The sequence below is a fragment of the Archocentrus centrarchus genome, chromosome 15 (assembly GCF_007364275.1).
Source record: "Archocentrus centrarchus isolate MPI-CPG fArcCen1 chromosome 15, fArcCen1, whole genome shotgun sequence".
Classification (NCBI taxonomy): Eukaryota; Metazoa; Chordata; class Actinopteri; order Cichliformes; family Cichlidae; genus Archocentrus; species Archocentrus centrarchus.
In genome coordinates this window covers 3,260,851-3,273,923 of record NC_044360.1, presented here as the reverse complement: position 1 = coordinate 3,273,923, position 13,073 = coordinate 3,260,851, and the positions used below count along the sequence as shown (strand labels likewise).

General features: G+C 44.1%; 1 protein-coding gene across 1 annotated transcript in view; it reads left to right on the top strand.

Moving 5' to 3' along the window:
* itsn1 (intersectin 1 (SH3 domain protein)) overlaps window positions 1-12,418 on the top strand; it is a 51,831-nt gene extending 39,413 nt beyond the window's left edge. The window contains 16 exon segments of the mRNA XM_030747753.1: window positions 148-342; window positions 6,341-6,462; window positions 7,744-7,850; window positions 8,050-8,151; window positions 8,249-8,330; window positions 8,703-8,801; window positions 8,897-8,980; window positions 9,904-9,987; window positions 10,366-10,497; window positions 10,839-10,919; window positions 11,092-11,213; window positions 11,438-11,520; window positions 11,603-11,686; window positions 11,841-11,905; window positions 12,060-12,168; window positions 12,270-12,418. Of these exon segments, the coding sequence (XP_030603613.1) occupies window positions 148-342; window positions 6,341-6,462; window positions 7,744-7,850; window positions 8,050-8,151; window positions 8,249-8,330; window positions 8,703-8,801; window positions 8,897-8,980; window positions 9,904-9,987; window positions 10,366-10,497; window positions 10,839-10,919; window positions 11,092-11,213; window positions 11,438-11,520; window positions 11,603-11,686; window positions 11,841-11,905; window positions 12,060-12,168; window positions 12,270-12,418 (1,700 nt within the window).
* The last annotated feature ends 655 nt before the right edge of the window (window positions 12,419-13,073 follow it).

The window sequence follows — 13,073 nt, the reverse complement described above, 5'->3', positions numbered from 1 at the left end:
ATGAACGTGAAGAAAACAAAGAGAAACCTGGACACCGGGAAGAAAAGTCACACAGGTGTAAAAAAAAATCTGATGATAAACGAGGACGTCACCTGTTAAACCGTCACCCTGACGTCTCGTCCCTGTTCTCTGTCTCTGGTCCTGAAGCGCTCTGTCAGGTCATCGGCATGTACGACTACGTGGCGCAGAACGACGATGAGCTGGCGTTCCAGAAGGGTCAGGTGATCACAGTGCTCAACAAAGACGACTGTGATTGGTGGAAAGGCGAGCTCAATGGGAGGGAGGGTCTGTTTCCCAGCAACTACGTCAAACTCACCACAGATACTGACCCGAGCACGCAGTGTGAGTAAACACACACACACATCAATCACCTCCTCCGTGGTACACATACAGACATACTAACAGACTCACAGTGTTAACACAAAGTAGTGTAACACTTAAACACTGAGACACACACTCCCCTCCCCCTCCTCCCCCACACACACACACACACACACAGCCCAGAGCCAGGTGTGGAGATGCTGTCTCAGTCTTTGACCCCCGTCCGCAGACTTATTTGATCTTTCACCTTTCACCTCGGCACTCCTTTGGGCCTCTTTGATAACCTCCCAGCCATACACCACCCCTGGGTGGTGTGTGTGTGTTTGTATGTGCATGTGTGTGTAGATTTGCATGCATTAGTGTGCAAGTGTTCCCCCTCTTCCCTGCATGTGTCCCTTCAGCATGATCCACCATAGACATAGAGTTTCTAGAGCAGAGCAGAGAGTCACTGGCAGTAGATGGGAATAGGATTGTGTGTCCGTGTACAGGGAGGGTTCTCAACTTGAGGCCTGCGGGCCAGTGGGGGCCATCGGTAACCCAGAGTTCAGGTCGAAATAAAGTAAAGCAAAACAGATCAGAACCAAGGGAACATTTTTCTTCAGTTTTAACTCTTTGGTTCGAGCAGACTGAAGCTGGTGTAAAGCAATGCAACAGTCACCTAACTAATAATTACAAATATAAAAACCATCCCCTGAACAAACAATTTGTGTGCACTTTTTTCGGTGTGGCACTCGTTCAAATGTTTGCACTCTGCCATCAAAGCTTTGGCTGGGCTCTGTGTGTGTGTGTGTGTGTGTGTGTGTGTGTGTGTGTGTGTGTGTGTGTGTGTGTGTAAGTGAGAGAGAAACTCACAGCGTGCCTGCTTCCCTGTTTTTTGTGCTCGTTTGGGCCTCACATTGTGTGTTACAGAGGGTGTAAAGTGCTACCATAATGGCAGGCTAATGTGCGTACATGTATCTATACCAAGTCTCAAATGTGGGACACACGATGTAACAAATTAATAACTAAAAGTTCATAAAGTACAAAGTGTTTGCTTTTCCAAAGTGAACGTTTAAAAGAAAACAGCACCAACCAGAACCGGGTTCTTGTGGTCGATGTTGCTCACAGATTATAGGAAGTAAATAAAATGCTGATATCTGTAAATGTGAAGCTTTATTGAAAAAAAATAAGTCAGTGTGTTAGTTTCCAGGGGCAACACGTGTGATTGGTCCCCATTTATCAGCAGAGTCGGTGTTGCTGTATTTGACAGAAATCTATGAATTTTCAGGTTCTCTCTGGGTATTTGATAAGCCAAAGTTTATTAAAGTAGTTATAATATATACTATGTGATGACACCGGCTGTTACGTCAGTGGTTACGGCTCGTTAAAAAGCATGAATTTAGATTCTGAAACTGGTGCAGGATCCCGGCCTCGACATGAACGTCTCCAAACGATCTCGTGCAAACTCTCTGCCTGCTCTAGCTCCTCTGTTTCTATGCTAGGTTAGACCACGCCTCCACACTCTCCGCCTTGCTGCACGCTCCACCCACCTAGCAGTCTGACTGGTTGTTGTTGTTGTTGTTTTGTTTAGTTGTTTTTGTTGATGTTTGTTGTTGTTGTCCTCTCTCTAGGATCATATCATTACCCAGAACCCCCCTCTCCTCAAAGCCCTCAAAGAGACCCACTAGGCCACGCCCACTAGGCCACTCAACCAATGGGACAGCAGCAAGAGGTCACATGACCCGGAAATGGCGACTCTCCACCAGTAGAAGCCAGAGAGAAAGAGAGACAGACAGACAGACTAACAGACTGTAACGTTAAAGCGCCCTCTGCTGGCGAGATCTCTGCCTTTGAATGGCTCTGACTGGACTTGGCCAAACTCTGTTTATCTGAGGCTCTGGCTGCAAACAGCACTGTTCAGCAGGAGGGAGATCAGTAGGCAGGACTCCTCTCCTCTTACATGCTCTTCTTCTTCTTCTTTTTCTTCTTCTGTTCTCTTCCTGTTTTATCCGTTCCAAGATGCTTAGATAATGAGGGAAGGGAGAAAGGAGGAGACTATTGATCTCCTTTTATCCAAGATTGGACTGATGAACATGTTTTGACTGGATCACAGTGACTGTAAACACACGCACGCACAAACACACACACATTAACACGTTCTCGGCCCTGTGCTGGCGTGGTAAAGTGGATAGTGGGTCGTTTTGTGGCTTTATGGGAGACTCATTAGAATCTTTCAACTCATTCTTCCCTCTCATTCCTATTTTTTATTTTTTTTTAACCCCACTCCCATTGGTTCAGCTGCCTGTCAGTCAGAAATGCTGGCTCCACCTCCCTCACTAACCCCTCCCCCTCCCACAGCTTCTCAGAAAGACCCACTATCTGCTGGAGGACAAGTCTCAATGCCAGAGTCTTTTACTCTCCTCTCCTGAACACCAAAGACTCCTTCCTGCTTTCTGTTTCCTTGTCTCCTCGTCTTCTTCCCTCCCTTCCTCGTTCTAAAGGAGGCAGGAGAGGAGAGGAAGTGAGGCAGCATTGAGACGTGTCCCACAGCAGTTACAGGCTAAGTTTCAATCCTCACTGCCGCTGCCTTCTGCTAGCTTGTCCTCCTTTCATCCTGTCTTGGGAAGGAGGCACAGAAGGAAGCAAGCAGCTGGAATTTAAAAAAAAAAAGCCATGCTGCTTAGCATACCGGCTAACACACACACACATACACACACAGATGATGTTTTTATCCGTCGTAGTTTAACATTCTGAATATGTATTAACTTTAAATGTTTGTTCTGTTGTTTTTGTTTACATGTTTATTGTTTTGTCTGTTGCTATGGTGATGATGATGATGATGATGATGATGGGATGTCACATTTATGAGAAAACTGATGAACACTGACCTGACAAGCAGAGGGGCGGGGCTTTATTGAAAAAAGGCTCGCATCTTTGAGTCATTCCAGTTAAAATAACCCCCCCCCCCAGCTTCTTTAGTGAGGCCGGTGAACTCCTGGCCTCGTATTTACAGACATCATCTCATTTAAAGCAGTAAGGGAACTTGGACTATTCTTTTAAACAGCTTCTTTTAGTTGAGGTTTAGCCGTATTTACAAGTGATTTCAGTGCATTTTCTCTCTGCGCTGCATCAGAATCTCTCAGCTCAGTGTCAAACTGAAACAGCTGATTTTTAAGTTTCTGCTTCCCTTCTCGCCGCATCATTATGAAACAAAAACTTCTGAAGAGGAAGTGAAGCGCACGGAGCCCCTAAAGTCTCCCAGAGTTCGAGTAATTTATCTCGCGCTTGCACATTATTTTAATCTTGTGCACACGGCTTTTTTAAACTTTGCGTCAAGAAGTCTGGACTCACTGAAATCTTATCCAGGCAGGTTATTTGGAGCTAATGTAACCAAGTTGTTTAAATTTTGTCCAAGTTAGTTTTTAAAATCTTTGTCTGGTGCGGATAATTTACTATAAATTCATGCAGATGTGAACTTTCATCTTATTAAAATCACACAGCATGATAAATTGTGCTGGCAAGATTTTCTTTGTTTTGTTTTTTTGCGAATCACCTTTGTGGCTCCAGGGGCTCCGCAGATTCGTGACATCTTGACCAAGTATTAAAAACCGATGTGCTCCAGGAGTGGAAGAGTCCACCTTTACCGCAGCTTTATTTTGCCGCCTCGTTACCGCCCGTTCTTCCTGCGCGTCACAAACAAGCACCTGTTTGTTCCCACTCAGCGTTTTTATCTTAATTACCTCCTGAAAACGTCTTTTTCTTCGTGTCATTTTACCAAGTTTAGAAGCTCCGTGTCGGAGGACGTAGAGATGCTGACCTCCGTCCTGGCTCCGCCCTCCCCTCTGTTTGTTGCCATAGCGACAGACTAGTATTAAGATAATGGGGTTGCCATGTTAGATTTATATTTCTGTTGTGTGTTTGTTGATGACAGTATTGGGATTTTAATGTTTACCCTCAGAAACACAAACAATGAATGAAATGATTCTTGAACTACGCAACTTTTTTATACAATAAGCAATAGAGTTATTGTTGTTGTTGTTATTATTATTGTTATTGTTATAATTACCCTGCTTGGATCCCATTGGCTCCTCAGTGTGTCAGTATTGGAGGTGAAGTGCTCTGATTGGTTGATGAGGCCAGACCATTGGTGTTTTAACAAATCGGGTTTGTTTTGGGAGGTTTTTTAACAACAGCTGCTGGTTTTCAGGGTCCGAGGGGAAGTTTGGGAACCGATGGTCGAGACTTCTCTCAGTCAGAGTTTTACATTAGATCAAAGACCCGCCTGGACCAGAGCCACACCTGCCACACCTGCCCCCCCTTCCCCCCTCGTTAGCATTAAGTTTAAATAATTTGGGGAGTTTACAGTGCTGCAGGTTCATTTGTGGTGCAGCCGAGCAAAAGACTCTGAAGTGTGGCTCTGATCTTGTCTGGTTTGTTTAAAAAGATGAATAAAACTGTGTATGAACTTTACATAATCTGATGAATGGTAATGGTGATGCATCTTATAAATATAAATAGTAATCTGATGAATGGATGAGTGAGTGTATTAACAGCCAAGCCAAATGTAACCAGACTGCACTCGGTGTCAGTGTTAATGAGTGAGTGAATGAGTGAAAGTAAAGCATGAATGAGCAATTTTATGGACAAACAGATTCATAAAGTATAAAAAAAAGAAACACAAGAAGGAGAAGGTGCTTAAATGAATGAAATGTATAGAATGTTAGCATAGCGCTGATAAATGAAATCTGAGCTTTTATTTTGGTGGTGATTTGGATGACGTGGTGAATCTGACTGGTCCTGATGATTAAACGCTCTGAGACAGACTGCAGCGACTCGCCTTCTTACTCATCCTCGCACACACACACACACACACACTCACACACACACACACGATTTCACACCCTTGACTCTGTTGGTCCAGTATCTTAAAGGTTTCCAACACCATGAGGCATGAGTCACAGTTCAGAATAATCCTCATTTATCTCACACTGGGCGTTGGTGCAGCTCCTAATGCATCCATTTCCCTTTAAGCTGATGGTCTTCCAGTGTTTTCTGCCACTTCAGAAGCCCCAAAATCCACAATTTTCACCACTCACTAACCAAAAAAGCTACATTTGAGTGAAATAAAAGTCAGCACCGTAACATCAGCAACATCAGCATTCATATTCCCCTGCTCTTCTATGCCCCATACACAGCTTAAAGAATGCATCTTTCTTCTGATTGGCTGCCCCTCGCAGACTCAAAGCTGGGAGCCTGAGATGACCATATCAGAGGTATCCCTGTTTAATGGCATCATACTATGGGGGTGCTCACAGCCATATTAGGCATATCCTCTTCGTATGGCATCATTCAACATGAGCGATTAGAAAAACCTGTAGAGTTTACAGACGTCTGCAGCCGGAGCCTTTGGGTCACATACCTACTCTTCCCTGATTATCTGACTGTGTTTAATTGAATAAATCCACCACTGGAACAGGAGATGACAAAAAAACAAAGAAGAGTATAATAGATCCTCCTTAAAGTTTTAGCAAACTGAATGATTTCCTGTCACGTGAAAGTGGTGTCTTGTAGTGATGAAGCCGGGAGGAAGAGATCACCAACTCTACAGCGAATTAATTAGAGATTTATTATTCTGTTGGCTTCTTTATGTAGTTGGTATGCCCCCTAGTGGCCAGAAAGGGAGCCATGCAGCACAAAAATCTTTCCTGGACACAAATTTGAACTTGAAAGTTTAAAAGTAACCAGTTACTTCTTAGTTTATTGTTTCTTAGTGAGAAGTGTCTCATAAGCTTCGAGGTCAGTGCTGTCAAATCAGTGCCACAAATGACCTCACACACGTCAAAAAGCAGCACATTTACATCCACTGACATTCAGTAAGCACTCCTCCAGGTGTGTTAGTGCAAATGCTTTCACGTTGATCACAGGTATGTATGTATCATTACAGCTCGACAGGTTTTCTTTGTTTTCTCCTTCCACGTTTGAGGACATTTGACTGACGGCAGGTGTGTTTCTGTGTGTGCGCGTGTCGCTGTGTTTTCAGGGTGCGCTGACCTGCATCTGCTGGACATGCTGAGTCCTATGGAGAGGAAGAGGCAGGGGTACATCCACGAGCTGATCGTCACAGAGGAGAACTACGTCAACGACCTGCAGCTCGTCACGGAGGTAAACTCAGTTCCCTGCCTCGTGTCTCCGCCGTCCTCCTGCCCGTCAGGTGGAAATTGTCCTCCAAAGATTTTTCAGTTTCTCAGACGCATCTGGAGATGAGATGACGGTGATGGAGGGAGCTTCATGGTTGGGGATGCATGTATAAAAGAGGCGTGGCACACAGCTGGAATATAGAAAACACAGCATTAGGAGGACTGCAGCAAGAAGGGGTTTTAAATGATCACGTGTGCGCTCAAGTATAGTTTCCAGCCCTTATAAATAAAAATATATATATATCTGTATATTGATAATAATGACTTTTATTTCAGTCATATTCACAGTTTTTTTTGCAAACAATAAAGGTAAATAAATGACAACAAATAACCAATTTAAATGGAAAGAACACATAGTATAGGTTTGTTATATATTTAATCCAAGTCATGTAAAAGAAAATATAAAAATTAGTTTTAAAAATAATTCACAGGAAGTGACTGCTTGATTTCTGCAGGCAGGTTGTTCCAAAGCCTGATGGGAAAAGCATGCTAGATATAAGATATAAGGCTTCCTCATGTGTGGTGTCTGCTGTGCAGCTCTGAGCTTTAAAAGTGACAAGCAAAACACAGAAAGAGCTTATTTCAAAATAAAAGCCCCTAGGTAGTTATAGGAATGCTAAAAGCTAACATGCTTTTTAGTTTTTACTGTACATTCTTCTGCTTTCAGCTTTTTTTTAGTCTACCTGTTTACCTCAGACTTTTTAGCAGCAAGCATTAGACTGAGTCTGGCAGCAGCAACAATCCCACTGCTCCAGAAAAACCTGCTCCTGTTTTCTTGTTTTGGCTTTTTAATTTTTATCTAGCACTGCTAGTTCAGCCAAATTTAATAGGAAGTGGGCAGGACTGCTAAAAGCATTATATAATAACTTTTATTAAAAATAAAATACATCTCAGGCTGAACCTATAAACCCGCATTAAAGACACAAATTAATGAAGTCCTTTAAAATATCAACAGAACAAAGTTTTTTTTTTCCTTACGAACCAGAAAATAAACAGCTTGATCTCATTTTTCCCCACTTAACTGAGTCCATCACTGAGTGGCACCAGCACAGGGTTAGGGTTAATAGTGGCTGGTTTATTTTAATTTTAATTTCAGTGGCATTTTGTCTTAAATTTTTTCTTTTATTTGAACTTGTTTATCAAACGATTTCCCCTTGTAAAATTGTGTGTGTGTGTGTGTGTGTGTGTGTGTGTGTGTGTGTGTGTGTGTGTGTGTGTGTGTGTGTGTGTGTGTGTGTGTGTGTAGATCTTCCACAAACCTCTGCTGGAGTGCGAGCTGCTGACGGAGAAGGAAGTGGCCATGATCTTCGTCAACTGGAAGGAGCTCATCATGTGCAACATCAAACTGCTCAAGTAAACACAACTGAGCTAAACGCGCACCGCGGGCGGACGTTCACCCGACACGACACATTTGCATCTCTCTGCATGTTTTTGACTTGCAAAACTCAAATGATTCTGTTTTCCTGCTGTCACACAGTGTCACACAGTGTGCTGCAGTGCACTTATAATTTCCATGAATATTGTCTGCAGTGATGAAACTTTCCCTCTGCAGGGCTCTGAGAGTGAGGAAGAAGATGTCGGGCGATCGGATGCCGGTGAAGATGATTGGTGACATCCTGACCAACCAGCTTCCTCACATGCAGCCGTACATCAGGTCCTGCCTGCCGTCTCTGGTCCTGAATCAGCCAGCGGGGGTGATCTCCCCCTCGACCGCATGTGTTTCATGACTCTTGATGTTTTCTTGTGTTTAGGTTTTGTTCGTGTCAGCTGAACGGAGCCACGCTCATTCAACAGAAAACCGACGACAACCCCGAGATCAAAGACTTCCTCAAGGTACAGCGCCCTCTACAGGGGAACTGTGTGCAGGGTTTTAGCATCACCTCCTAAAATTAAATCACCAGCACAGAGAATCCAGCCACTGGAAGCATAACGTCCAGGAGCTGGACTCCAAAATGCAGATTTTACTGCAGCCCAGCGTGTTCTTACTGTGTTGTTTCATGCAGGTCATGTCAACGAGAAGCGCCGGTGCAAATCTAACTGGATTAGGAAGATTGGAATTGTCAAGGAAAAATTAAATAAATGTTATTTTGCTGCTGGAGAGACCATCCCCTTGGTCTTCCTCTGTTTTTGTCCAACTGCTGTGCAGATCAAATTTTAATGGACAGCAGAAAAGTGGATTTAATTTTCTCACTCTCTGTGTGTCAGAGGTTAGCCATGGATCCCCGGTGTAAGGGAATGCCTCTGTCCAGCTTCCTGCTCAAGCCCATGCAGAGAGTCACGCGTTACCCCCTCATTATCAAAAATGTACGTACATCATCCGCACGCACATACAGATCACACTCCCTCATACTTCATGAATTTTGCTTTCCAGTTAGTCTGTTTATTTTCCTTGATTACAGATTTTAGAAAACACTCCAGAGTCCCACCCAGACCACAGCCACCTGAAAGCAGCTCTGGAGAAGGCAGAGGAGCTGTGCTCGCAGGTGAGCCCCGAACGCGAGAAGACGTCCACGCCGCTGCAAAAGTCTTTAATTATTCAGGCTTCCTTAAACGTTCTTCAAAGGCACCAAATGCATGAATCCAAAAATCAGGCTTCACGCCTGAGTTATAGTTCACACGTCCTCGAGTATGCACACTGATGACATACAAGCAGTATTAAAAGAACCACTCATGTGTGCCTGCTTGCATATCCACGAGTATACTTCTGACATCTGTTGTTGTTGTTGTTTTTTTCCCCGTAACTTATGAACACCTCTCACATTAACACCCAGCAGATGACAACAAAGGACTCAAAGGATCATTTCAGGAAAAACAATCAAACAGACCCTCAGAACAGCTGATTTTTGTTTGTTTGATTGTGCATTAACTTTAATATGTTGCATGAAGCCATGCAGAATCATACCTTTATACTATAAATACTGAGTGACAGGCTTAGTGTGCGGAGGTGGGGCTGAAATTTTGTGTTTTTTTTTTTTTTTTTAATTCACATTTTTCAGCATATTTGAACCTTCATAACTTGTTAAGTGCAGGACATGTGCACCTGAAATTCTCAAGCCTGAAAAAGGTTCGTTTTTGGCTTCACGCGGGACTTAAAGTGAAAATGTTGAATGGATGTGTGCCGTTGCCCGAGTCTGAGGCTGGACTGGAAAAAGAAACCGAGAGATGCAGATTGCCGTCTTTTTTTATCAACAAGGCTGCTTACCCGAGGATGGTGTGAGGGGAAAGGCATTAACGCTCACGTGAGGTTTATCCTCCATATGGTGGACAGTTTAGGACGTCTCAGACTGACTTTATCTGCGGTTTTTCACTCTTAGTAGGTGTTGATGTTTATTCCTGAGCTGGAACTTCACTCGGTGCATTTGTGGAGGTTTTTGTTCAGTGTGTGTTTTTTGTGTTTTTTTTTCAGGTGAACGAGGGCGTCAGGGAGAAGGAGAACTCGGATCGCCTGGAGTGGATTCAGGCTCATGTTCAGTGTGAGGGCCTGTCAGAGGTACAGTCAGCTGCTCACAGAAACCCTTCGCACACACACACACACACACACACACCTGCGAGGAAATCACCGACCATTTTCATTCAGATCTGCTGGAAACTCAAATCAGATCCACTTCATGTCCTTCTAAGCTCATCTGATCAGAGGCAACGTAAATTTAACAGATCAGCAGACGACAGTTTGAAGTCATCACTTTGGATTCTTATGTTTTTGTGCTGTTTTAAAAAATGTTTTTTATTTAAACTCAGTTCTTGGAAGGAGATCACAGCTTGGACGATAAACATCTCAAATCATATATTGATTGAGATTTTGCAGGATAAACTATCGATGGGTTACTTAGGAAACAATAGCGATAACCTCTCTCTGCGTCTTCCTCAGCAACTGGTGTTTAACTCCGTCACCAACTGCCTGGGTCCCAGGAAGTTCCTCCACAGCGGGAAGCTGTTTAAAGCCAAAAGCAGCAAAGAGCTCTACGGCTTCCTGTTCAACGACTTCCTGCTGCTCACACAGGTGAGTCTGACACCTCGACACAAACACACGTTTAGTTTCTGCACCTGCATTCATCTGTTAGACCCTACGAGTCTGAATTGGACTGGACGGGCACTTAGATAGTGCTGTTTCCAATTTTCAGTCCTCTGAAGGGGACAATAGCTTGGACAGGACACACACACACACACACACACACACACACACTCACTCACTCACTCACTCACACACACTCCAATGGATACATCAGAAGCAACTCGGGGTTCAGTATCTTGCCCAAGGATACTTTGACACATGGAGGAGCCAATTGGTGGACGTCCCACTCTTCCAGCTTTTATTTTGAAATGTCCCCTCCACCCCCACAGGTAACCAAACCTTTGGGCTCATCGGGCTCGGACAAAGTCTTCTCCGCAAAAACACACCTGCAGTACCGCATGTACAAGACGGTAAGCTCTCTCTCTCTCTCTCTCTCTCACACACACACACGCACACACACACTCTGTTAAACCTGCTGTGGGTTGGGTTACAGTTTGTGAGCTGGACCTTCAGCAGCAGCATACATACATGTACATGTCCTCTGTGTGAATCCCACTCACTGAGGTTTCTGTTCACTCTCAGCCGATCTTCCTAAATGAGGTGTTGGTGAAGCTGCCAACGGACCCGTCAGGAGATGAGCCTCTGTTCCACATCTCCCACATAGACAGAGTTTACACGCTCCGAGCCGAGAGCATCAATGAAAGGTGAGACGCCCCACAGTACGGCCCCACGCCGTCAGGCAGAGTGAAATACCTGGAGGGATTTTCTCCAACCGTCCCAGGGCTGAAAGTCACCCTTAATTTGGTGGATTAACCTTAAGAAGCCTAATTAAGTTAGCGTTATCTTTAGAAGAAAAAAAAAAAGAAGAATATGAACAGATGTGTGTTTAATTGCTGGTCTCCAAATGTGTGTGTGTGTGTTTATTCAGGACGGCGTGGGTTCAGAAAATTAAGGCAGCTTCAGAGCTCTTCATAGAGACGGAGAAGAAGAAGCGGGAGAAGGCGTATCTAGGTATCCATCCCACTCAAACAAACATCCTCAGATTCACGGTGTTCAGAAATATCTCTAACTCCTCGCTGTCGCTCTGCCTCAGTGCGTTCTCAGAGGGCCACGGGTATCGGCAGACTGATGGTCAACATCGTGGAGGGAATTGAGCTCAAACCCTGTCGCTCCCACGGTACCTGTGAACTCCTTTTCCTGAAATTTGGGAAAGGAAAAAGGCTGATTTTCAGTTATTAGTTACATAACCTAGCTTTGAGTTTGTGATACTCATTCATTGTTATCCTGTAATCTCCTCTAATCTGTATTATCCCTCCTCTCTATACTTTCAGGAAAGAGTAACCCATACTGTGAGGTGACCATGGGTTCCCAGTGCCATATCACAAAAACATTACAGGTAAAAGTTTTACATCAAACACATATTAATGTAATAATAATAATTTACTTCCCAGCTCAGTCAGTCAGTCCTGCAGTAAACCACTCTTGCAGTTGCAGGAACATAAATGCGTCTGTTATCATTTATATTTCACTGTTTTCTGTCTGTTTTTCAGGACACCCTGAATCCTAAGTGGAATTCCAACTGTCAGTTTTTTATTAAGGACCTGGAACAGGATGTCCTCTGTATCACTGTGTTTGAACGAGACCAGTTCTCGCCTGACGGTCGGTGACGGTCGCGCGCTGATTTCAGTCGTTTGATTTGACGTTGCCGGCCCCTTCCAGAAAGTACAAATGGTTTTGTTCTCTTTCCGTTTCATCTCCAGACTTCTTGGGCAGGACAGAAATCCGGTTGGCGGAAATAAAGAAGGACCAGGGTTCTAAAGGACCAATTACAAAGAGGCTGCTGCTCCACGAGGTTCCCACAGGAGAGATCGTCGTCAGGCTGGACCTCCAGCTGTTTGAAGAACCGTGAAACCTGGACGGGGCCGCACCGGACTGGACCGACCCAAAAAGGACCTACTGGAAAAAATGATTTGGACTGGACGGCAAAGATGGATTAGACTGGACTGGAAGGCTGGGCTGGTCTGAAATCTTTGGTTTCTCGGTGTGCACATGTGGGCTGTTTGTGTCCGGGGACAAAGTGTCAGTGAGCTAAAGGAACAGTGACCCTGTGTGCTGCTTAAAAGCGATCCACAGACAGTGGATCAGCTTTCATGGTCTCGGTGGAGGATTTTTAGAAAAAAGTTCCCTTCACTCGAGCTTTTTAGGCAGTGATGATATACAGTAAAATAATCTGGCTGCTTATTATGGTTGCATTTCCAAATTCTTTGACCTGTTACTGTCTCAAAGTCAGGGCCCTGCACCCGCAGCAGGGTCTCAAACCGATTCAGTGGACGAGGATCATAAAAATCTTTAATCAGACAAATTCTCCCACTTTCATGATGCATTTTCATCAAGTTGGTTCGAGGTTCTCACCATTTTTAGTTTATTCCTTTCAGTGGAGATGATAAATAAAGAGCTTAATAACTGTGCAGCTCTGTTAAACCTTCACGTCTCACATTTAGTTTGCTCGTACTTCCATAGTTGCACCAGTTTAGCAGGTCTGACATTTTACTGAAGCAGCTCAA